The sequence below is a fragment of the Lactuca saligna genome, chromosome 9 (genome assembly GCF_052625555.1).
Source record: "Lactuca saligna cultivar CGN05327 chromosome 9, ASM5262555v1, whole genome shotgun sequence".
Taxonomy (NCBI): Eukaryota; Viridiplantae; Streptophyta; class Magnoliopsida; order Asterales; family Asteraceae; genus Lactuca; species Lactuca saligna.
The window spans coordinates 21640018-21664360 of record NC_136425.1 but is presented as its reverse complement, the minus strand read 5'-3'; the positions used below and the strand labels follow the sequence as shown (position 1 = coordinate 21664360).

Sequence of the window (24343 nt, the reverse complement as noted above, 5' to 3'; positions counted from 1 at the left end):
TATACAAATAATTAACATGAATCATAGATAGTTAAATATGTTATGCATAAAATGTCGTATGTTTTGTTCCTAGAATGATAGTGTATTTCGTCTCGACCCCATCTCAAACTGAAGAAAAAAAAAAACTTTGTCAAATAAATATATATTTAATTTAAGGATATCCATGTAAAATCAAATTATTCAATGAACACATGATTAGTGGGGAAATTTGGTAATCATGTTGTTGCCCTTATAAATACCATTTGAAACTAAGGCTCCAAACACATCTCCCAAAAAAAAGCAACAAATGGCAACCCCATCTCAACTCAAAACACTCCCTCCATATTCATCCCCTCATCCTTTCGCCATTAGAGCTCCATCACCTTCTCCATCATCATCTTCCTCTTTAGCAACCTCCATGAAATTCAAAACCCTAATCCACAACTTCATCTTCTCCCACATCTTCCGACTAGCAAGGGCCCTCACCAAGGCCAAGACCATAATCATCGAGCTTCTCAAACAGATCCACTTCAACAATGTCAACTTCCTGGAGCCACTGATCTTGAAGAAGAACAAAAACAAGAATAAGCTCTACTTTGGATCGTTTAGGTTGCACTACAACTGGTGTTCATCACATGTTGTCCCGATGACTTCACCCAACCCGTTTAATGGTCATGTCTACTATGATTCAACCTGGGGTTCCTTTGCTGATGAAATGGCTCCTCATGAGTCGCAGCTCTCAGGGTACCTCCAATGGTTGGAAGAGAAGAACAAGAGTGATGATCATGGGAATAAGGGCTCTGGGATTACTGTTGATGAGATGAATGAGATCGATCGTCTTGCAGACAAGTTTATAGCGAATTGCCATGAGAAATTCAGATTGGAAAAACAAGAATCTTACAGGAGATTTCAAGAAATGATGGCTAGAAGTGTGTGAATGAGAAGGTAATTCTTGATCGTTTTATAGACTTATTTCCCTTATTTCTTAAGGGGTTGGGGTGGTATAGTTAACACAATGGATGCATGGTGGAGAGAGGGGGGTTCTGAGCTTCAGCCTTCAACGATGGAAATTTGAGAAGATTGCAGAAGAGGGGGTTGTTTGTAATTCTGCAATTCTTGTGTTTATAAGTGGAAGATCTTTAGGAGTTATGTTTCAGTTAGACCCTTAATCTAAATATATCCACATTTGCTCCAGAAATTATAGTAGTATTTTAATATGAATAAAATGATTATCTGATCCTTTATCGACAAACTGCTACTGTGATGGAAATTTGGTTGAAACGTTTATTTTGATAACGCAGAATGTTTTCAATCTTATGCTTCTTTCAATTTAAAAATTGATTCATCCAAGAAATTTACAACTATTATTTTCATAAATAACCGATGAATTTACTAAAAAAGTAAAAATACATTTTGAATGTCTTTCAATTCATTTGAAATGTTCTCTTTTAGCTTAACTTTTTTTCTGTTTTACTTATTCAACTCGGTAAATATCCTTATAATGTTTTAATCATATATATATATATATATATATATATATATATATATATATATATATATATATATATATATATAAACTTCTTAAACACTTTTAATAAATATAATCTACTTCTAATCTATTCTTTAATTTCACCAATATCCACGACGAGACTTGAACTCTCCATGGTTTCACAATAAAATAATGTCCATTTCTAACAATAATAAAACCAACATAAAAGTTCTAAAAAAATACCGATGGTTTTACAATAAAATAAGGTCCATCAGCAATCCATAAAAAAAATACCATACGGATTATCCATGAATTTTAGTAATTTGAAGTTTGTCGGAATATCATTGGTCAATTCAAATAGTTTTTTTCTTATTACTTACACATTATCGATAAATTTCTACAATTATGTAATAGGGCTTTTGATATAAAAGTCTTTAATTTTGGTAACTTTTGTCGGTTTTGTCTTTGTGGTGATTTTTGATGCGTTAATGCCAAATTTTGGAAAGTTCTATCGAAAATACCGATGGTTTTACAATAGAATAAGGTCCATCGGCAATCCATAAAAAAATATTGAACGGATTAACCATGGATTTTAGTAATTTGAAGTTTGTCGGAATATCATAGGTCAGATCAAATATTGTAACACTTGTCATCGTGATTGATCAGCTACCAACTTTAAGGCAAAGAGAATAAGGTTTTGGGGAAAAACCTTCAATCATGGTGCATGAATAAAGCTGTCGTGGAGCAGCCATGTGTTTTATTGGCAACACAATTTATGTCTCTAATGGTGTGGTGGCCACCATAGCTCAAAACCCTAGATCGTGGGCGTTGTGCTCTATTTAAGGAGTGTAAGAATTAGGGTTTGCTCATTTTACCAGCCTCCATCCTCTTAACTCAAAACCCTAACTTCAATGATCTTGTGTTTGTATTGTTGGAGATTTTCGTGGTCTAAGAAGCTCTTAAGTGTTCAAGGATGGTCTTTGCTCTCATCCTCAGCTCAAGAAGCCATCGACTAATCTTTTCTTCTGCGTTGTATGTCTTCAAGTCTTCAAGATCCCAGCTTTATTCAAGTTTGACCTTATGTTTCTTGGAGTTGAGCAACTCCAAAACTTTGGATAACTAATGTACATGTTTTTGGACTTAAGGAAAAGAGAAAAATGTGGTTGCTTGTGTTCTATTCAACCATGCAAGGAATTATGAGCTTTTATGGACTTAATATTGTCAGGGTTTTAGATTTAGTTAGATCTAGCCCTTGGAATGGATAAAGCTGTAAATTTTATCCATTAAATCACTAAGAAAAATTAGATATGAGGTTTTAGATTTGGATGATATAAAGGCTTTTCAAACTAAAAATACAAGTTATGTCACTAAAACATATCTAAGTTTAAAAATCAGCTTTCTACAGAAAAGTTGTGGTCTGTTCACCGACTGTTTTGCCCTGCTTAAACTTCATATATTTCAAAACTATTCAATATGCAAATATTTTAGGTTTGTACCTTTTTAAGGACTACTTGCACGCATTCATACACTTTTTCTACAATTTATGGCGATTTTTACAAAACTGTCTATCATTTCAGAACATTTTCAAACCAGTCTATAAAAATGAACGTTTTTACTCTGGTTAGGAACCGCTTAAGTCCAGGGAAAAATATTATGGACAAAGTAGACTCATTTTCTAAGTTCTGAGAGTTTACGGATCTAAATTTCGACTTCCGATGATTTTTCTATAATTTTTCTAAAAACATGGACAGAAAAGTAAAAAACTAGAAATTTCCTTTATCATATTAAATGTTTTATACTTGTGTTTAGATGTAAGTTTACATGTTATAACCTTTTAAAACATCTAGACTTGATAACTTACATGTGTTTATATATTTGATTATATAAAAGGACTTGACAAAATATTCATGATAAACTATAATTGGTATAGTTTATGGGTCACAAATACTACACTATCATTTCATAAGAACCATATAATTATTCAAAAGTATAATTATTACGTTTTACAAGAAAAAAGGGGTCATAGTTCACATAAATCTGTTGATGCTTTTGTGAGACATTTACTTCACCGTACCTATCTAGTGTACACTTTAAGTCCTGCATTATAACCAGAGTCTCTTGGAGGGAGAGCGATATAGTTGTGTATAAATCTATACGGGATTGACAATTTCACACCTCAGTTGTTCGCTACAGTTAGATCGGCAAGTCTAGGGTGACAAATGTCTACCAGCTCCGACACCTAAAGAACGTCGTTCAGACATATCAGTCATATTGGCATGGTTATAATAACTCGCATAGGGATTAACAAAACTACTCGGTTTATGGGGTAACTTACGCTTCATTATTTTTATTAAAAGATAAAATTACATACTATTTCTCAATACAACATTACTTACATTCTTAGTCTTAGGATTTAAGACTACAGTTTATATTTACGAAAATATTGGATTTTCAAGTAACACATATTGTCACTTTACAAGGATAAGATACAAAGGAATTACATACATTTTAGTCTTGGGTATAAGACTTATAACTTGTTTTTAAAGAAAATATCGGATTCTCTAGAAGTGTACAAAACCATTTTTACACGAATCATTTACAAACTCTTTTTCATACAAAATGCTTATGAACTCACAAACTTAATTGTTGATACTTTTCAAAATCACTTGTATTCTCGGGAATCCAGTAACATGTAATCACAAGAAATTTGGAGGATGGAACATCGTCATATCATTTCCTTCATTTTTGTCACATGCATCTGATGTTATGTAAACAATATTTGAACACGATGTAATCTTATTAAACATTCAATGTAATGGTTGTAATGCTATGTTTCATTTATATTCAAGTGTTCTGATACTGTACATGAAGTCATCTGCCCCCGGACGTTTCCATTGTTCTGGTTCGGGGTGTGACAACAATCCTTTGATGTTGGAATCAAATCATCAAAATCAGATCCAGACCTTTGGTTTAACTTCAAGATATACATGAAAAGATAGAAACGAACTGTAGGTGACAGGTTCAACAACATGTTTGTATCTCTGATTTATCAAACACGTACAAACCCGCAACAACGCATGCGTTTTTTTACTAGTTATTAAAGATTCTTATTTGATGCTAAAATACTTATTGTCCTCGTTTACACCAACTATTGTATTTGTTGTGATCAAATTATCAAATATCTTATGTCTCCATTTATTTTAAACCATTTCAATCGTCTTTTTTTAAATGAGTGTTTAAATTTGTTGCAAACCTTGGCCTCACATTAATCCTAGATCGGAAATGAAAGCTTATGTTTGTAGCATTTTATTTTTATAAAAAGAAGTTTGTGTGAGAACGACATGTTACATGTTTTGGACAATACTTCATTCAAATTTTACTACATGATGATAATCGATGATACATGAGAAATTGTTTCATATTATTAAAACACGTTTTTCAACTTTTCGTTATTATGAAAGCTTGAATTTAAAAGTGGTTAAGGACGTGAAAAAAAAAAAAAAAAAAAACCATTTGTTAACCCCCCCCCCCCCCATTAAATGCATATTACCATAACACCCTCCTGTTTAAACTTATTATATTGGTAATAAATTTAATTTTTGAAGTACATGTTTTGATTTTTATAAGATAAAATCCATTTTCGTATTTTCGCAAAATATTTATGTTTTCGCATGTGTGTGTGTGTGTGTGTGTGTGTATATATATATATATATATACTTTGTAAGATATAATGTTAAATTAGCTATATATATATATATATATATATATATATATATATATATATATATATATATATATATATATATATATATATATATATATATATATATATAAAGACAAGAATATAGCTAATTTAACATTATAATTATATCTTACAAAGTAACAATGTTGAATAAGAGTAATGTATCTATTATGTATTAAATATTAGAGTATTTAACATGATACTAGATAAGTGGTGTATCAATCAAAATGATTATGGTGATGTTTAAAAATTATGATAAAATATGTAGGAAATATAAATCAGCAATGGCAAAGTTTGCAATAAATCTGAACACCCAATTAATAAAACATGGTTCAAATGATTTTAAAAAATTTACGGACACTTCCTACTTTATTCATATTTATACAATTAACTTTTTTTCGTGCTTAATTTATCGATATATCACTTGAAATTGTTCACATTTAATTTTAATGACATGTTGATGGTCATAAATGTAAAATATAAACAATTTCAAATAATTTATGAGTAAATAAACACAAAAATGTGAACAAAATTGAAAGCTAATTACCCTTTCAAGTCATTATCCTTGTAATATATAGGATCCTGTTACACGTAATAAACTAAAATTAAAGAAGCACAATTGGTGGCACCTTTTCACACCATTTTGGAGCAAAAGGGTGTAAGAAAAAGAAATGGTGTAAAAGCAATACAAGGTGATCCTGTTACATGTTAGTGCAGACATGGACACTGTTGGCTTATAGTTATACAATGACACAATTTTCTTTAACAGATGAATAATAGAATACAACACAACAAGTTATAAGGAATTACAACTTACATTGACACATGTTATCTGGTATATCATATCATATATTCATATCACAAAGAGGAAATGAATGTGACTATAAGATTGGCCATTTCAGTATCATAAGCAGGACCTTCCATTTGGAAATGACTAACTCCTTCAATAAGATGTGTTTCTGCACGACCTGCTGCAGTTTTGATCTTGTTGGCCAACTGTTTCACACTCGTAAACCCATCCTTCGTCCCCATCACAAAAAGTTTAGGTTTTGGAGATTGTAATATCGCCTTATGGTGTCTTCCAAATAGAATCGAAGCAGTTAACCCAAAAGGGTAACCCAGGCTCACGTAACCCACAACTTCATCTACCTCATTAACAGCAGACCCTGCAATTGGTGCGCCTGGGTTCGAAGGAATTTATCAGTTGACTCCAGATTTAGTGTGACTGACAAAGTTATATCGATTTGGAAAACGGAAAACGGATAGTGGAAAACCCTAGCTCCGATATTAAAGATCAAGTGTTGTAGAATTTGTTAATCGTGATAAAGGTTATTATTTAGTGGAGATTATGATACAAACGAAGTGGAATAGAATACATTTGTGTACCTGCGGAGGAACCAACAAGTAGAATCCGATTTGACGATAAGTTTTGAGAAGTCCATTTGCAGATCGCAACGACGTCGGAGACTTCGGAGAATCCGGTGAGGGAAGGTCTGCCGGTGGACTTACCGACGCCTCTCATGTCGAAGGTGACGGCGGGAATGCCGTGATCAGCTAGATTACGAGCAATGCCCTTCATAAGGCCTTGACAACCACCTAACACTGAATAAGGGTGGACTAAAACGACTGCAATTTTTTGGTCATCTCTGGTTGAATCGTTGTCTTCGTCGTGTGCTGGTTTGTAGATTCGAGCATCCAGGTTGATACCGTTGCCGGATTCCACCGTCGCCGATTCTCTCGTCGTCATTTTGGGCACACACTACACTGTGAGTGTTTGTGTGTTAGATCTTGGAGGCGGAATTTAATTTACGGGGTCTAATGCACAATTAGTCCCTGCTTTTATATAACTTCGCAGTTTTCGTCCCTGAACTCATTATTTGGATTTTGGAAAACTCAAATTGGGATAATTGTGTGGAATATTTCGACTTAAATTATATAAATCATATGCTTTTAACCTTTTTTTTTTTTTGAGAAATTTATGTTAAAATATTTTATATTATAAAAAATAAAAATATAAAGATATATCTTATTGGTAAGACATAGATGTGTAAACGAGCCGAATTTGAGCTTAGGTAGGCTCATACTCAACTTGTTTAAAATTAATGGGGCTTGAGTTCTAGTGCGGCTCATTCCGGGCTTAATTTTCAAAGTTTGAGCTCGCCTTGTGGAGGATTTAAAATGCTCGAGTTTAATTTGGGTTCGATCTGTTTTTCTCAGGCGAGTCTAAATGAGCATAAGCTCGGGACGATTAATAGTCAAATATCAAGCTTGTTAAAAAGCTCATTTATTATTTTTTGATATTTAATATATGATATTTACCAAAGGAATTATTTAATTATATAATTATAAAATTAAAAATAAATATTATATTATTTAAATGTGTATAAGCTCGTTTAGGTTTGTGAGCCTAATAAAGCTTAGAAGGTGTAGTTAGGGCTCAAGCTCGTTAAATAAATAAGTCAAAAGTTAAACTTAAGTTTTTTTTAGAAACAACAAATTGTATTAAACCCGAACTAGCAAGTAACTAGCGAGGACTCAAAAGTACAAAACAAGAATAATAAAAAAGTAAAACAATTACATGGTTTGAGATACAGAGGAATTAAACATAAAAGGAGAAGAAACACATTCATTCCAACTGCAAATTCCACCATTTCCCCTGCATATCAACCAAAAGAACACCAAAGACTTGACTGTCCCTGAACTCAATGTTGGATTTATGAATACCTTATTGAACACTCGATCGTTCCGATTTTTCCATAAATTCCAAATTAGGTCATGACAAATGGAGATGAATCTCTTCCGTTTCTTAGGACATCTGCCCCAATTTGCTGCGAAACTAAGTAAATCAGTTACAGATGTAAAGTTCTCCTATTGTATGCCACACCATTTGAAAACATGTTTCCTGGCCTCGCAGGCGAAACGGCACAATATGAGAATATGATCTGAACATTCAATGACGTTAATACAAGCCCCACAATTATCATGTTCAATATTGACGTCCCTGTTTCTCAAAGCCACCGCGGATGTGATCTTCTTCTGTATTGCTCTCCAAATAAAACAATTTACTTTGATCGAGGACACTTTACTCCATCTAAAGCATGGAAGTACACGATTTGGGTCTAAGAGTTGATCGAGTTTCTTTCTTAGTGTACCTACCGTGAAGGGCTGGTAATATTGACAACATATTTCCATTGATCTTCACCTTGTGCCAATCGCACCTCCGATAGATCTCTTACTAGGTTATTTACATTGTTGACATCTCCTTCGTCTTCCACTTGCAATTTCCAATGCCCCTCAAATTGTCCGTTTACAATTCTATGAGCCACAGTGCATTTCTTCCTGGATTCAAGATCAAGGAGAGATGGATATTTTTCTCCAAGTGTAGTTGGTCCTAGCCAAATATCGTGCCAAAATAAAGTATTTTCACCTGATTTTACATGTAGTTTGAACACATCATCAATTCCAAGTCCAAATTTCATGAGTTCTTTCCTACATTCTGCAATGTTGTTCCATACACCCTTAATTTTCTTGCTTGACAGGTAATCATGAGGTTTATTTCTTAGGTTATGAATTCCTTTTATGGCTTTCACCCAAAGCTAGTCTTTTTCAAATTTTAGATGCCACCACCATTTGACTAGTAGGCTTGTGTTCAGCGTACGGATAGATCCCACTCCAAGTCCACCATCCGTTTTGGGAGCAACGACTTTGTCCTATGCAACCCAATAGATCTTCTTGTTACTTTTATCCCCGCCCCATAGGAATCTTCGTCGAATTTGTTCAAGTTTCTCCGTGATAGCCACCGGTGCTTTAAAAAGAGAAAGCAAATATGTAGGGAGGTTCCCTAGTACCGAGGTGATTAGTGTCAACCTTCCACCTAATGAGAGCGTTTTTGATTTCCATGAGGATAGTTTAGAGTTGAATTTGTCGATGATTGATTTCCAACTTTTTATGAGGTTCATGTTTTGGTCGATGATTGGAGTCAAACTCTTTAGAAGTTGATTTCAAGTAGCTCAAATCGTTTACACTTTAGTAACGCGTATATATTATTCAGAGATGTAAAGAAAGACTAAAGAATGACGTTAAAGAGATTATAATGTTCAAAAACATTCGTCCAAGAATGTTAATGTATTTCTTGTTGTTCTAACGTTTAATTTGCGATGATTTGATTGTTGATAATATGAAAATCGTTGCTCTTCGCTTCTAGTTTAGCAAAAGAACACTGGTAGGTATTTTCCTAATTGATTTTTACTAATAAGGAAAAAAAAAAAAAAAGGAGAAGTAATTTAAATATCAACAAACAAATGATACAAAATGTGAATGTAAAACACTAAAACACTTATGAAAATAAACCACCACCCTTAAAACTAATTGCCTATTTCACTATAATTTCTTCGATTTCTTCTTTCCTTGTTTCGAAACCAATGACTCAGACTCCCCATCGTCCCTATTCCGCTTCCCTAAACCACCGCCCGGCGGAGGTTGTGCCCCCGCTTTCTTTGGCGGCCGTCCTACATTCTTCTTCGTCGGACTATCCGCTTCTTTCCGTTGCCCTGAGCTCCTCTTCCCTTCACCGCCTCTCTTTTGCCCCCCTCCTCCACCATCATTCCCGGAACCACCACCAGCCGCCACTTCCGCCGCCTCATTCTTGGAAACCGACAAACTTTCCTTCATTCTATTCAAAAACTTGGCAGCACTCTTCTTCTTCTCCTCCAACTCAACTGGCTTATTATTTTTGCTATTTTTCTTTGAAATCGAAGCCAATTCTAATTCTCTTTCTTTTTCGTTTGATAACTCTTTTTCACTCATCGTTTCTTTAGCTGCAATCGAGCTGCGTTTTTTACAAACAATCAATTTGGGGGGTTGTGATTCGGATTTTTGTTTTTTCTTGGATGCCATTTCGTTCATGATAAATTTCCGAAGATCGATTGCAGAAATGGATTCTTGGGATTCGTTGGGGAAGAAGATGAAAATGTTGTTAACGAGAAGTAGAAGATCTCGAAAGAAGTTCTTGTTGCCATCTGAATACCACCCTTCTTTTAGCCTTGTTTGCAATATCTCAAAATCTATGTGTTCCCTTATCAAGTTCTTGTACTTAAGCTTTTCCTGCAAATTGTATAAAATGCTTAATGGATTAAGAGGCTATAACATAAGTTCTGAACTTAACCAAATCCATTTACCAGACCCAATAAAAAAAAAAAAAACGTTTCAGACGAATTAACAAAACTAACAAATTTATTTCTTTTTTCTATAAAAGATAATTAAATAATTAATTAATTAGTTACCTGTCTGTCAAGCCGCCGATCAAGGAAAGCCGAGCCGAGCTTCTGTACTTTCTGCAGGATATCGATCAACGGCAAGGATTTAACAGGAATGCTGTTTCTCGATTGATCTTCATCACCTTTGCTGCTCCCGCGTCGCACTCTATCATTCCTCTCCTTCATCGACTTACTCGCCGAGCTTTGAACATCTGAACTATCCTTCACTGTTGACTCGGGTTCTTGGCTCGGTTCGGTCTTCACCGGTTCATTTGTATCCGGTCTAATCTTATTAGTGCCCTCCGGTCTGATCGGCGAGTGCGGCGACGATTCTGATTTTCCGTCGACGGTACGCAACGGACTGGCGGTTTCTAGGTTTCCGTTTGAACCGTTCATCGATTGATTGTCCCTGTACGATTCATCGACGCCGGGAACTTGTTCCTCGCCGGAAATTACCAGATCTGCCGATTTATTATCTTCCCCTTCTTCTTTTTTAATTTCAATCTCGTCGATTTTTTGCCCTAATTCTGGCTTTTTATTCCTTTCTGCACAACCGTTTTTTTCACCATCTTCGGTCAATTTCTTCACCTTCAATTGCAACGACCTGGCACCAAAAGCACATCGGAATCATCAGATCTCTGACTCACATGATAGTTTCATCAAACAAAACGAACAGACGGGAGATTAGGTTTAGATCTATATGGGTTTTTTTAGATTTAATTATTACGAGATGTAGATGTCGAAATTTTGGAGCTCCCGCTGTAGTTCTGCGACTCGTAGTTTTCTTAGTTCTTCGATCCAAGGAACACCCGCGGCGGCGGTAGTCCCACTGCCGTCATCGATATCGACATCGTCACCGTTAGATTGGCCGAAACGGCGTTCGAGTTCTTGGTATTTTTGTTTACAGTGTTTAGGAGTGAAGACGATCTGGGCGGTGCTCCGCTTCCGCAACTCGGACGATATAGAATCCCAGCTGTTGGTGCCGAATCGGTTGACGGCGTAGGCTAGAAGAAGCTCCTCCCACGTCCCCCACGCCGCAGCCTCCGGCGGTGATCCTTTATTATCGTCCGGTTCTCTCTCATGGTTTGGTCTGGCCATGTAAGGGTTCTGCTTTCTACAGCCACCGGCTCGGCTTTGAATAATATGCGGACCAATCCGTCAACCTAGCAAGATTGGAATTATTTGTTTGAAAAGGAGATTATTAAAAAAAAAAACAAAAACAAAAACAAAAAGTAATCTAATCGTAGTATTTTAATAAAAATGTATTTTAATAAAAAAAAATATATATTTTTTTTAAATATAACCATTTTTTTTAAAATATGGCCGGTGTTATAACATTTTTAAAAATATATATATACTTAAAATAACATTTTTTTAAATAAAAAAAATGATTTAGAAAAGGACATTACATACTCAAGGATCCAATCGGAATTAAAATCAACTTTGAATTGATTTATGATTGTCGAATGTAGTGATAGCGAATAGCAATTGTCAGCTTTTTTCATGTTAAAAAATGATTTATTGAATTAGAAATGGATATGATGATTTTTGATGAATATAAATTGAATGACATTATGATTCTTAATATAAGTCTATAATTGTAGAAAACAACTTATCAATTCATATGTAAAAGCATTTTTTCATTGGTCTTTGCCTTTTGGACTTTTGATTGGAATTAAAATTAAACATAAAGAAGTTGAAATTTTAAATGTATAATTCTAAAATTTATATGGGGCGGGTTATAAATGGAGCGGATCAGTGATGATCCATACCCGACCCATTTAATAAAAAGGTTAGCGAGTGTGGATCGTTAACGGGTAAACGAATCAAAAACTACGCTCCAAACTCATATAATTTTTACGGGTTTGGATCGGATCAGGGTCAAAACCCACTCCATTGTCAGGTCTAATGGCGGTAGGAAGTGTTTGGAGTTCAAAATGTTTACCATACATTCTGGATTGACGTAAACAATTTCAAATTATCATAGTCAAAATCGTATATGTTGCACTAATATTCCGAACAGTGTATCCGTATTATAGAGTTGTTTTAGACATATATTCCAGACACATGTTTCGGACACCAAAACAATATACTTTTCTCCCCTACACAACATGTGTATTCCATATCTTACAACCAAATATCCGTAATTGTGTTTTATAACCGTATTAAAAATGAGTTTCTTATATTAAAAATGAGTTTCTTATATATCGAAAACGAAGAAAGTTTGGACAACTTGCCTACTTATTTGAATAACTTTCCGAGAACAACCATCTGTAGTTACACCAACATCACTATAACTGTAAGTGTTGTGGATTGTTCTGAACTTTGTTTTGTGGCTGTTTAATCGTGTGGTAAGATATTTTTGTTCTAAATTTTAATTGTTTATTCAAATTTTCTAATGTTTTTATTATTTTACAAAAAAATGTAGATTCATACATTCATAACATGCATGATACCTCTCATCTTTATAAGTAGTGTGTCACTAAGAAGGGATTACTGACATACAATCTTCATAGCGGTTGTTATAACGGAAACAATCAGACTCTCTCATTAGCATTTTGTTTGGATGTGACAAATAACATCAAATCGTGTACCTAGTTTCTAATGAAGTTGAAGAAAACTCTATAAGACACTACGGAAGTATCATTCATAATCAATAGGGATAATATGACAATTTTTTCCCTAGGTTAGGTATTCCCTTATTAACGTCATGACTATTATTCATAATCATCACGACGTGTTTCCTCTTGGAACACAACGTGTTGACGGCTGGAATGAAACCCTAATTTTCGGGTTTTTTTCCTATTTAAAGGAATGTGGAGGTTAGGGTTTGGTCACCCTTAGCCCCCTATCAACCCCTCAATCTTTGAAAGAAATGCTAATCATTTTCTCTCCCATTTGTGAAGCTAAACCCAAATCATTGGTGCCTTCGACCCATGGAAAATAGTGAGAAGACTCACCTCGACAGCTAAACCCATGAATAACTCTGTGACTGTTGATCCGCTTAAATTTGTGCGCTATCAAACAATTAACACCTAATTAACAGTTGGGTTCCAAACCAAATCCAATAATCCATATATGAGGTAAAAAAACCATTTTACCGCTCACCTAGTTTGGTCCAAGATTAAAGCCCAAACTCTCAATCATAAAGGCCCACAAACCAACAATCATCCAAAGCCCACTTATGGCTAAATTTTCCAAATTGGGCTCAAACCCTTACTTGGGCCTTAACCGAAAGTCCACTACTTATCCCTAATCCAAAACACACATTCTCATATTGACCAACAAATCCCCAAGCATCTAAGCCTAAATGGTAACCAAAACCGAAAGTCAAATACACAAAACCCACTCAGACCAAGTACGTGGGGCGTATAGGCACGTACGCGCAACATACTCGCTTGGAGGCTTGTACGATGCGCGTACCTGCTTGTACGCCCAACGTACTCACCTTATTCAGCCTTAGTATGATTTTTACTTATTCCATTAAGACAAAGCTTTCCAAACCACAAATTTGGCCTCCTTGAGCTGGAATACCACATAAAGTTGCCAACTTTACGTTCATACATGACTAGAAGAAGCTCTTAAGCTTAAAAGGGACTTATTAGTTGAATTAATGCATGCATGACTCCATAATACCCATAAATCTTGCACCTTTATGCTCAAGGATACAAAAACAAACTCAGATTTGAAAGGATGAACCCTTAAACAACATAACTCATCCATAATCTCAAAAGGAAGACCAAAATCAGAGTAAGCTAGCCATGAAGAGATATAATCACACATAAGCCAAGATGAAAACTTGTTACCATAAAAAGCTTCCCCACAAGGTGATGATTCTAGATTCAAAGCTTTCCTACCAAGCCAAACAACTTCCAACTTCTTTTCTTTCCTTCCCAAGGGAAAAAAATAAGCATCAAAGTCACCCAATAGCTCAAGAACACCTCCAAGAGGCTACAAGGTCGATTTAGGGTTTTTAGAGGGTGGGGGATGACTTAGTAATGAAGGAAAGAGGCTAACATTAAGATTATATTGGGTACATCCCTAAAAACTAGGGTTTCCATCTGCCCCTCGTACGTTTGACGTACTTCCTTGTACGCCCAACGGACGAGGTCTCGCACCCCGACCCATCTTCGCACTATGCTATTTGTACTCCTCGCGTACCCAGTTTCGCATAAGTACACCCCGTGTACCACCTTGGTACGCCTCGCATACTAGAGTTTTCCCAAAACCCTAATTCTTCCGAAGACTATAACTTTCTCGATACAACTCCGATTTCGACCATCTCTATATCCATGAAAAGGTATCAAGAAGCTCCACACTATTGTCAAGTCATACTTGCCATAAGATATACTGAACGAACATCCACTTTCTATAAAATCCCGAGCTGACAGATTACCACAATGCCCTTTGACTCTAAAACTCAAACTGAACCCGGGCATCCAAATTACATTATCCAATTCCAACTGAGTCCAGAACTCAATTCCTTAAAGATCTAAAGCCTGATAATACCCAATCCCTAATCACCATCCCCAAAATGGGAACAACTTGAAACAAGGCGTTACAACTCTCCCCCATTTAAATTAGATTTCGTCCTCGAAATCCTTCCATGACATTTCCGGTACGCCCTACAACTTGAGCAACACGGACACAACCCCTGCCTTCCCAAGGTAACCAAAACCAACCCTCGCAGGGCTCTACAACCCAAAGGTGGATGAATCCCTTGCAATGTAATCACCTCTACTCAATCTGAAATCTGAAGTCTCGAGATAGTCTGATTCGCTGACAAAGTGCCTATATTGAATCATTGTTGAATTTATTCCACTTATCTCCCAGCTGTCTACTCAACTTCTGATAACTTGATGTTCTTACTAGCAAACTGAATCACAGACCTAATATCCCCGCAGCACACTTATACTTGACAAATGCTTATGAAACATCCCTAAAACACGGCATAAAAATTTCGTTTTGAAAATTATTATAAAAGCGTAAGTCATCCATAACCATAAAGAAAACCATACATTATGTATATGAAAATGTCAAATCAAGTACCATGACAAAACATATGATAAAATATCAGAGTATCAAAACAATCCAAGGCTGAATGATGTGGTGTGTGCCATGCAATCACCCCGAGCCCTTCCCTTTGCTATCGGAAGTACCTGGAACCAAAATTGAAACTATAAGCACGAAGATTAGTGAGTCTCCCCAAACTACCACATACCATACTAATATCATACAACTAGGAGATATGGCCCCGCCCACTCTCATGGAGATTCGGGTCCCGCCCACACTCTACAGTCTAGGAGATTCGGGTCCCGCCCACACTCCGCTGTCTAGGAGATTCGGACCCCACCCATACTCCGCTACTATCATGCATACAAGTATCACACAAACAACAAGTATATCTACCATACAATCACATATCTATGTCGGGCCCCACCCATACTAGACTATTATGAGATTCGGGCCCCACCCACACCCAACTACTAACATATCATGTAGAAGGCCAACATTGGTGCCTTCTACCCGTCCCTACTGAAAGGAAACTCACCTCGCATAACTGACTGCTAAAAATCTGGGTGAGAAATCCTTGTCTGCTGCTCTGGCGACTCTCCGGCTATAAATTCCATAATGCCACTTAGTCAAAAACCGATAACTATTCTTAGGGTAAAATGACCATTTTACCCCTAGTCAAAGTCAACATCCTGGTCAAGGTCAACTTTCAAAGTTGACCAGACTCGCCGAGTCAGCCTTGTGACTCACCGAGTCCTAGAACTCAGAACCCTGGAATCGCGACTCGGCTTGCCGAATCATCCCATGACTCATCAAGTTCCCAAGCTACTTGTCATCGCGATTTGTCGAGTTGACTCGTCGATTCGTCCTTAGACTCGCCGAGTCCTGGCATAATCAGGAAAGGGACAAGATCCTCCTACTCGTCGGGTTCCTTAATCAATTCCCCGAGTCCTATGAATGTCATTGAGGTTTCTCCATCGGACTCGCCGAGTTCCTTTATGAACTCGTCGAGTCCCTTGCAGATCTAACCTAGTTAACTGGTTTCACACTTCTACAACTCCAAAATAAAAATATAGGTCATTTCCATGGTCCATTTCTATAAAGTTGGAGACTTGATGGCTTTGTGCACCTCAAATGGACCCAAACTCAAGTTATAGCAACCAACTTCCATGACTAGGACCATGGCTTGGATGAAAACGAGTACAAGACTCTTTTTATGACTATAAAGGCTAAATATCACAGGAGAGAGGTATTGCTTTGCATGCAACCCATGAGAAGCAAATTATCCTACTCAAAAGGGTCAAAAAGACCCATAAATCAACATTAAAGGGGATCTAAGCTATGGGTTATCAAGCTAAGAGCTTTTTACCTCAGAAAGCTACCAAAGATGAATGTACTCCTGGATCTTGTTCTTCTTCCACAAGCTTGCTAGCTCCAAGCTCTTCCAATTATCTTCAATAACACAAAAACACACTCAAAATCTCAAGGGTGAAGCTCTCAATCGGATTAGGGTTTCTGGAGGACAGGGAGGCTGGTAAGGGAGGCGCAAAGGGGGTTTAAGTGGCTTAAATAGGGTGCAAAACCCCAAAAATAGGGTTTCCTCCTGGCAGATCTACTCGTTGAGTCCATACTTGGACTCGCCGAGTAGACCCTTTAAACCCCGCGTTTTTTTTTGGCATCTACTCGACGAGTTAGGGCTACCAACTCATCGAGTAGCTCAAAAACAACTACTTGATTAATTAAATAAATGTGTACCAGGAATGGGGCGTTACAATTCTCCCCCACTTGTCTTAGACTTCGTCCTTGAAGTCTGTTGTGTCTGAAAAAAAAAAAAAACTCTGGGTAGTGCTCCCTCATCTCCTCATTGGGCTCCCATGTCCACTCCGATCCCATGCAGTGCTGCCACTACACTTTTACTAGCTCGACCCTTTTGTTCCTCAGCTCCTTCGTCTTGCCATCTAAAATCACCACTGGTCTCTCTATGTAATTCAGGTTGTCGTTAACCTAAATATCCTCCATGGGTACTCTTACTAAACCATCCACCAAGCACTTCTGTAGCTAGGAAACCTGGAATGTGCTGTGGATCTGGCTGAGCTCTGTTGGAAGGTCTAACCGGTAAGCAACCTAACCCACCTGGGCCAAAACCCTAAATGGACCAATGAACCTGGGGACCAGCTTGCCCCGCTTCCGAAACTGGATAACACCCTTCCAGGGTGACACTTATAGGAGGACCATATTGCCCACCTAAAACTCCAAATCCGAATGTCGCTTATCGGCGTAGCTCTTCTGTTGGCTCTGAGCAATCTAGAAGCTGCTCCGGACCTGCTGGATCTACTCTATGGTCTTGATTACTACCTCTGTACTCTCCATGAACCTCTGACCAACCTCGCCCCAACAGGTTGGGGTCCTACACTTCCTCCCGTAAAGCATCTCGAAGGGAGGCCGGTCTATACTGGAGTGGTAGTTGTTGTTATACGAAAATTCCGCTGACGAAAGATACGTATCCCAACTGCCACCAAAATCTAACATGCATGCTCGAAGCATGTCCTCAAGAGTCTGAATCGTCCTCTCGCTCTATCCGTCCGTCTGGGGGTGGAAAGCGATGCTGAAGTGGAGACGAGTACCCATTTCATCGTGAAACCGCTTCCAAAACCAGGAAGTAAAACGATCATCTCGGTCTGACACCACCGAGAGAGGCACTCCATGACATGCCACTACTTCTCGCACATAAATCTCGGCCAAATTCTCGGCCGAGATGCTCTCCTGGATCGATATGAAGTGAGTGCTCTTGGTCAACCGATCCACGATGACCCACATCGAATCGACCCCACATGCGGTCCTGGGAAGCTTAGTAATGAAATCCATGGTGATATCATCCCATTTCCACAGTGGAATGTCTAACAGTTGCGTCTTGTTGTGAGGCCTCTAGTGCTCTTCCTTGACCTTGTTGTAGGTCAGGTATCTCTTCACGTACCAGGCTATGTTCCGCTTCATGCAGGGCACCAGTAGTTAGGGATGGCAAAAAAAACCCGAACCCGACGGGGAAACCCAATCCCCGAAGTTTTTGGGCCGGGTCGGGTCGTTTTTATTGGGTTTCAGGTCAGGTATCGGGTCCTTATTGGGTATTCTTTTCGGGTTCAGGTCAGGGAGTGGGGAGTGCCTACCCCGACCTGCCCCACCCCGAATATATATATATATATATACACACACACACACACACAAATATATAAAATTACACTTCTGCCCCTGGAAGACTAACCCTAAAATCACACATTCAGTCATTCACGCAGTCATGCTTCTCTTGATCTCTTCTAGTTCCAACCAACTTCATTATTCCAAATCAACAAAATCAAATATTCACTTTTTTAGCTATGGTCCGATGATCGATCGATCGTTTTCAGATCCATCCTTCATTTTCATCGAGTGCGCCATCGCGATCAACATGAAGCTATTCAGCTATTGCGACCATCATCATTCGTACAACAAGCAACGTCCCGACTCCTGAAGTTCCATTTCATCGAAGACTCGAAGCTCGTCCTCGCCGGTTTCATAGTTTCACTCATATAGTCGGTTTCACAGTTTTACTTGTCTCATTGGAGAATCGACAATCGTTGGAGAATCCAGGTAAAAATAATGCTTAATTGAACTTGATAATTTCGAATTGTGATGGATTTGAATATCATTTATGATTATCTCGAATCCAGTTGTTGTTTATGATGAATTGATTTTGGATTTCGAATATGATTGTTGTATTGATTTTGGATAATGTTGAATACAGCTGATTTGTACCGATAATCTGGTTTCTAATATTTAAATGCATATATTACATGATTTCTTTTCAAATGAACATAATATTTGTTGAGGCTGATATTCTAATATAACATTGGTTTGAGTTGAATATATGGTTTCTGATTTCTTATCTGTTTCTGATCTGCTTAGACTGATCTGTTGAATGAATTTGATCTAATCTGATTTCTAATTTATATAGACAGATTTGTTGAGTGAATTTGATTTGAGTTGATTTCTGATTTATAATCTATTTAGACAGTAAGACAGATTTTTTGAGTATAATATGACATTGGTTTTTATTTTTCAGGAAATATGAATTCAAATAGTCAAAATCATGCTCCAATTACAAGTAGTCAAGACGTGGGAGGTTCGGGTTCTAATAAAAAAATATTGATTATGTGGATCAACAAGATGGGACAAATATTAATGATACAGTTTTTGATGAAGATGGAGATGAAGTGTTTGGTTCGAAAAGGGCAACACGTTCACCGACATGGTATCATTTTATTAAATTTAAATTGAATGGTGAAGTTAAAGCAAGATGTAAATATTTCTCTTAAGTGTTGGGTGCAGATAACAAGAATGGCACAAAACATTTACTTGCACATTATAAGCGTTGTGTAAACAAACCCTTTACATATATTCACTAATCTATCTTGGTGCAAGAAAAAAAGAAACTAGATGGTACTACAACGCATGTTTCAAATTATGCATTTAATGCTGATACTTCAAGGAAGGATTTGGCTGAAATGATTATTGTGCATGAGTATCCGCTTTCAATTGTAGAGCATCATGGATTTAGGAAGTTTATGGGAGGTCTTAAACCTTTGTTTAAGGTTCCTTGTCGAAACACCATCAAGGGCGACATCAAAAGTATTTATGATTACGAAAGGGATAAAACTATGAGTTTGTTAGCAAAGAACAAAAGCAGAATTGCAGTTACTACTGATATGTGGACATCTAATCATAAAAAAAGGGTTTATGGAAATCACAACGCATTTTGTAGATCAAAACTGGAACATGCATAGCAGAAATATGAGATATATTATAATTATTTAACTACAATTTATACATACTTATTATTTATGTGTTAATATTAACATATATATATATATATATATATATATATATATATATATATATATATATATATATTCTTAAACAGGTTTATTTACGTGCCTTGTCCGCATACATCTGATGTTCTTGTCGACATACTTTATGTTACTTTGTGTGATTGGAATCTTGATAGGATAGTGTCAACTCTTACTGTGGATAATTGTACCACAAATGATGCAATTATCAAGATATTATTAGAGAAACTTCCTCTAAAATCACTAATGATGAATGGTGATTTGTTTCATATGCGTTGTTGTGCACACATTCTCAATCTTATTGTCCAAGATGGCTTATCTCTAATTAAATTTGAGATTGAGAGAATCAGAGAGAGTGTTGCATTTTGGTCTGCATCACCAAAGAGGGAGCAAAATTTTATGACAGCAACAGAACAGTTGGGAATACCATACTCGAAGAAGTTGATACTTTACTGCAAGACGCGGTGGAACTCTACATTCTTGATGTTGAGTGTTGCTATAAGCTACAAAGAGGTTTTCGATCGGGTAAAGACAAGAGAGCCGAAGTATACATGTTTTCCTACAGAACAGGATTGGGAGTTGGCTAGTAAGATTTGTGAAAGATTACAACTTTTTTATGAGGTGACTGTTATGTTCTCTGGTTCAAAGTATCCTACAACTAATGTTTTTTTTCCTTTGATATGTGAGATTGGGTATTCTTTGTGTGAGTGGACAAAATCTCCTATTAAGGAGATTAGGGATATGACTGACCAAATGGTTTTTAAGTTCAATAAGTATTGGTCTGTAATTCATAGGATAATGGGAATGGCAGCGGTTATAGATCCACGATACAAGTTAAAATTTGTGGAGCTACTTTTGCATGTGCTTTATGGAGAAGAAAAGGCAAAGATTGAATTTCAAATTTTGGAGGCGTTTGTCCAAACTTTGTTTCAAGAGTACCAGTCAAGTAATGCATCTAAAAAAGGAAGAGTGAAGGTATTATATTATTCTTATTGTTTGTATAATAAATAGAACATTATCTTAAATTATTAACATTTTATACTAAACATTAGGTGTTTATGGTGGTTCAGTTCCCGGTTCATCTTCATTTGGTTCTAGTATCTCTTTCGATCATCGTGTTGGATTCATAAAGCTCTTATCGGATATTGCTTCTATTACTAGAGATGATGATGAATCAGGAGGTATGAGTGAGTTGGATAACTACTTGAAGGAGAAATTGTTACCTAAAGACATGGAACTTGATTTGTTGGCGTGGTGGAAAACAAATGGGATTAAGTACCCGACACTACAAAGGATAGCTAAAGATATATTAGATATTCCTATTTCCGCTGTTTCCTTGGAATCAGCTTTCAACACTAGTGGAAGATTAGTAAGTCCTCATCGTAGTCGACTTCATCCAAAGACGTTGGAGGCTTTAATGTGTGCTCAAAGTTGGTTGTTGTATGAAATTTGATGTAGTATAATATTTTATATTAATTATATGAAATTGTGAATCTTTTTTGCATATTAATAATATTAATTTTATACAACAACTTGTTCTGAAGAGACCGAGGCATATTGTCATTCAGTTGAATTTGATTATGATGTAGAATAGGTAAAACGACACTTCTAAAAATATTAATTTTAAATAATTTCCATGATTTGGTTCGATTTTGAGTTTGTTTAATATTTTGTAGGAAAACACTAAAGAAAGCGGGACAACAAGTTTGGATGATCTTGTTTGATTTGAGTTTCTTTTAATGCTAAGTGGTAATGTATTATTGTGATGAATTAGTTTTTCATGTTGTGTACTTGGGTGTTTTGGTTGGTTGGTTGGTTGTTACAACATTAGACTACTAGTAATTTCTATTTGGTTAAATGATTTAAGAACTTATTTGGTATTTTAAGCCTATGAAACTTCTTAATTTCGAGTTTTAGGGTTGGGTTTTCGGGTAATTATCGGGTTTCGGGTTTAGGGTCGGGTTTGGGGAAATTTTCAGCCCCGATGGGGCGCCCCGATAAGAAACCCAATGGGTATCGGGTCGGGTTCGGGTACACATTTAGAAATCGGGTTCGGGTTTGGGAAGCCATGCCCCACCCCGAACCCGCTCCGTTACCATTCTTACCAGTAGTTTGGGCGAAGATCTTAGTACATCTTCGTCGCTCCTGGATGGATGGAGAACTTGGACTTGTGGGCCTCATCCATCAATACTTGTCGCACTCTGCCCCAGTACGGCACCCAGACTCTCCTATGCAGGGTCAACAGTCCCCTGCTGTCGTAATCGAAGGAGTCCACCTGGCCTGTAATCCTCTCGCACTTCTGACACTCCTCCTTCAGGCCCTTGACCTGCGCCTCTCGGATCTGCTTTAACAGTGGAGTAATCACCGTCATCCTCAGACATATATCTCGGATCGGGGTAGCTACCGCCTTGCGGCTCAGGGCATCGATCACTATGTGGCCTTGACTGGGTGGTAAAGAATCTCACAGTCGTAATCCTTAACCACATCTAACCACCGACGCTGCCTCATGTTCAGATTCGGCTGATCCATGAGATACCTCAAACTCTTGTGATCTGTGTAAATAGTACATCAGATCCCGTAGAGTTAATAATGCAAAATCTTGAGGGGGAACACAACTGTCCCCAGATCCAAATCATGCGTCGGATAGTTAGCCTTACGAGGCTTCAGCTGCCTCGAAGCATAAGCTATCAGATGACATCCCTGCATCAACACTGCTCTCATACCTGTTATCGAAGCGTCACAGTAGACTACGAAGTCGTCTACTCCCTCTGGAAGGATGAGAATCGACACCTCACATAATCGCTGCCTGAGTGTCTCAAAGGCTATCTGTTGCTTAGGAACTCAGTGAAGCACCACCGACTTCTTGGTCAGTCGGGTCAACGAAACTGCTATCTTGGAGAAGTCCTGGACGAATCTCCTGTAATACCCTGCCAGACCTAGGAAGCTCCAAATCTCAGTTGGAGACCTCAGACTCTCCCACTGCATCACGGCCTCTATCTTGGCCAGATATACCAAAATACCCTTCTGGTTGACAAGGTGCCCAAGGAACTGCACCTCACGCAACCAAAAATCACAGTTGGAGAACTTCGCATAAAGTCTCTCCCTCCTCAATGTCTCTAATACCTCTCTCAGGTGCTCCTCATGCTGCTCCTGAGTCTTGGAGTAAACCAAGATGTCATCAATGAATACTATTATAGACTGATCCAGCATCGGCCTGCACACGTAGTTTATGAGGTCCATGAACGCGACTGGAGCATTGGTTAGCCCAAACGACATAACCACAAACTCATAATGACCATAGCAGGTCCTAAAAGCAGTCTTCTGCACATCATCATCTCTGACCCACATCTAGTGATATCCTCAGGAGTGGGTAACGGTTCTTCATCGTTACCTTGTTCAGCTCCCAGTAATCTATGCACATACTGTGTGATCCATCCTTCTTCTTCACAAACAGGATCGGGGCTCCCCATGGTGAACTATTCGTCCTAATAAAACCCTTGTCTAGCAGCTCCTGCAGCTGCATAGATAAATCCTGTATCTCGGGAGGAACCAACCGATATGGTGCCTTGGCTATTGGAGCCGCACCAGGGACCATGTCAATCCAGAACTCAACCTGTCTCTCCGGAGGTATCCCAGGTGAATCCTCTATGAATACATTCGGGTACTCTCTCACTATTGGTACATCATTCACTGTCTCCCTACCCTTATCTCGGGTATCCATGACATACGCGACATATCCTGCGCAACCCTGCTAAAAGTAGCACCTTGCTTTCTCCGCTGAACAAAGAATTGGTCCGTGTTGTAGCCTCTCGCCCTGAATCACTAACTCTCCCCCTCTAGGAGTGCGAACCCTCACTAGCTGAAGCTCACAATCAATCACTTCCCCGTTGGGGCTCAACCAATCTGTACCCACTATAACCTTATTCCCTCATAGGGGAATAGGAGCCAAATCTACTGAGAACTGCTCATCAAATAACCGTAGTGT

The 24343-nt window shown here is 37.6% G+C and overlaps 4 protein-coding genes across 4 annotated transcripts; 2 read left to right on the top strand and 2 right to left on the bottom strand.

Moving 5' to 3' along the window:
- Positions 1-263: 263 nt before the first annotated feature.
- On the top strand, positions 264-1231 carry LOC145017089 (uncharacterized). The gene has a single exon (XM_078975176.1). The coding sequence runs from the start codon at positions 287-289 to the stop codon at positions 914-916; it is 630 nt and encodes a 209-aa protein (XP_078831302.1). The 5' UTR covers positions 264-286; the 3' UTR covers positions 917-1231.
- A 4638-nt stretch (positions 1232-5869) lies between these two features.
- On the bottom strand, positions 5870-6999 carry LOC145013962 (alpha/beta-Hydrolases superfamily protein). Its single transcript, XM_078972315.1, has 2 exons — positions 6597-6999; positions 5870-6391 (listed from the first exon to the last, which is right to left on the bottom strand). Exons 1-2 carry the CDS (start codon positions 6955-6957, stop codon positions 6069-6071), a joined length of 684 nt encoding a protein of 227 aa, XP_078828441.1. The 5' UTR covers positions 6958-6999; the 3' UTR covers positions 5870-6068.
- Positions 7000-9473: 2474 nt separating this feature from the next.
- On the bottom strand, positions 9474-11638 carry LOC145015533 (uncharacterized). The gene is made up of 3 exons (XM_078974014.1): positions 11193-11638; positions 10493-11069; positions 9474-10313 (listed from the first exon to the last, which is right to left on the bottom strand). The coding sequence occupies exons 1-3, from the start codon at positions 11561-11563 to the stop codon at positions 9591-9593; spliced, it is 1671 nt and encodes a 556-aa protein (XP_078830140.1). The 5' UTR covers positions 11564-11638; the 3' UTR covers positions 9474-9590.
- Positions 11639-17740: 6102 nt separating this feature from the next.
- Positions 17741-22082, top strand: LOC145016071 (zinc finger BED domain-containing protein RICESLEEPER 2-like). The gene is made up of 6 exons (XM_078974498.1): positions 17741-17876; positions 19575-19640; positions 19703-19763; positions 20517-21304; positions 21411-21727; positions 22035-22082. Exons 1-6 carry the CDS (start codon positions 17741-17743, stop codon positions 22080-22082), a joined length of 1416 nt encoding a protein of 471 aa, XP_078830624.1.
- Positions 22083-24343: the final 2261 nt, after the last annotated feature.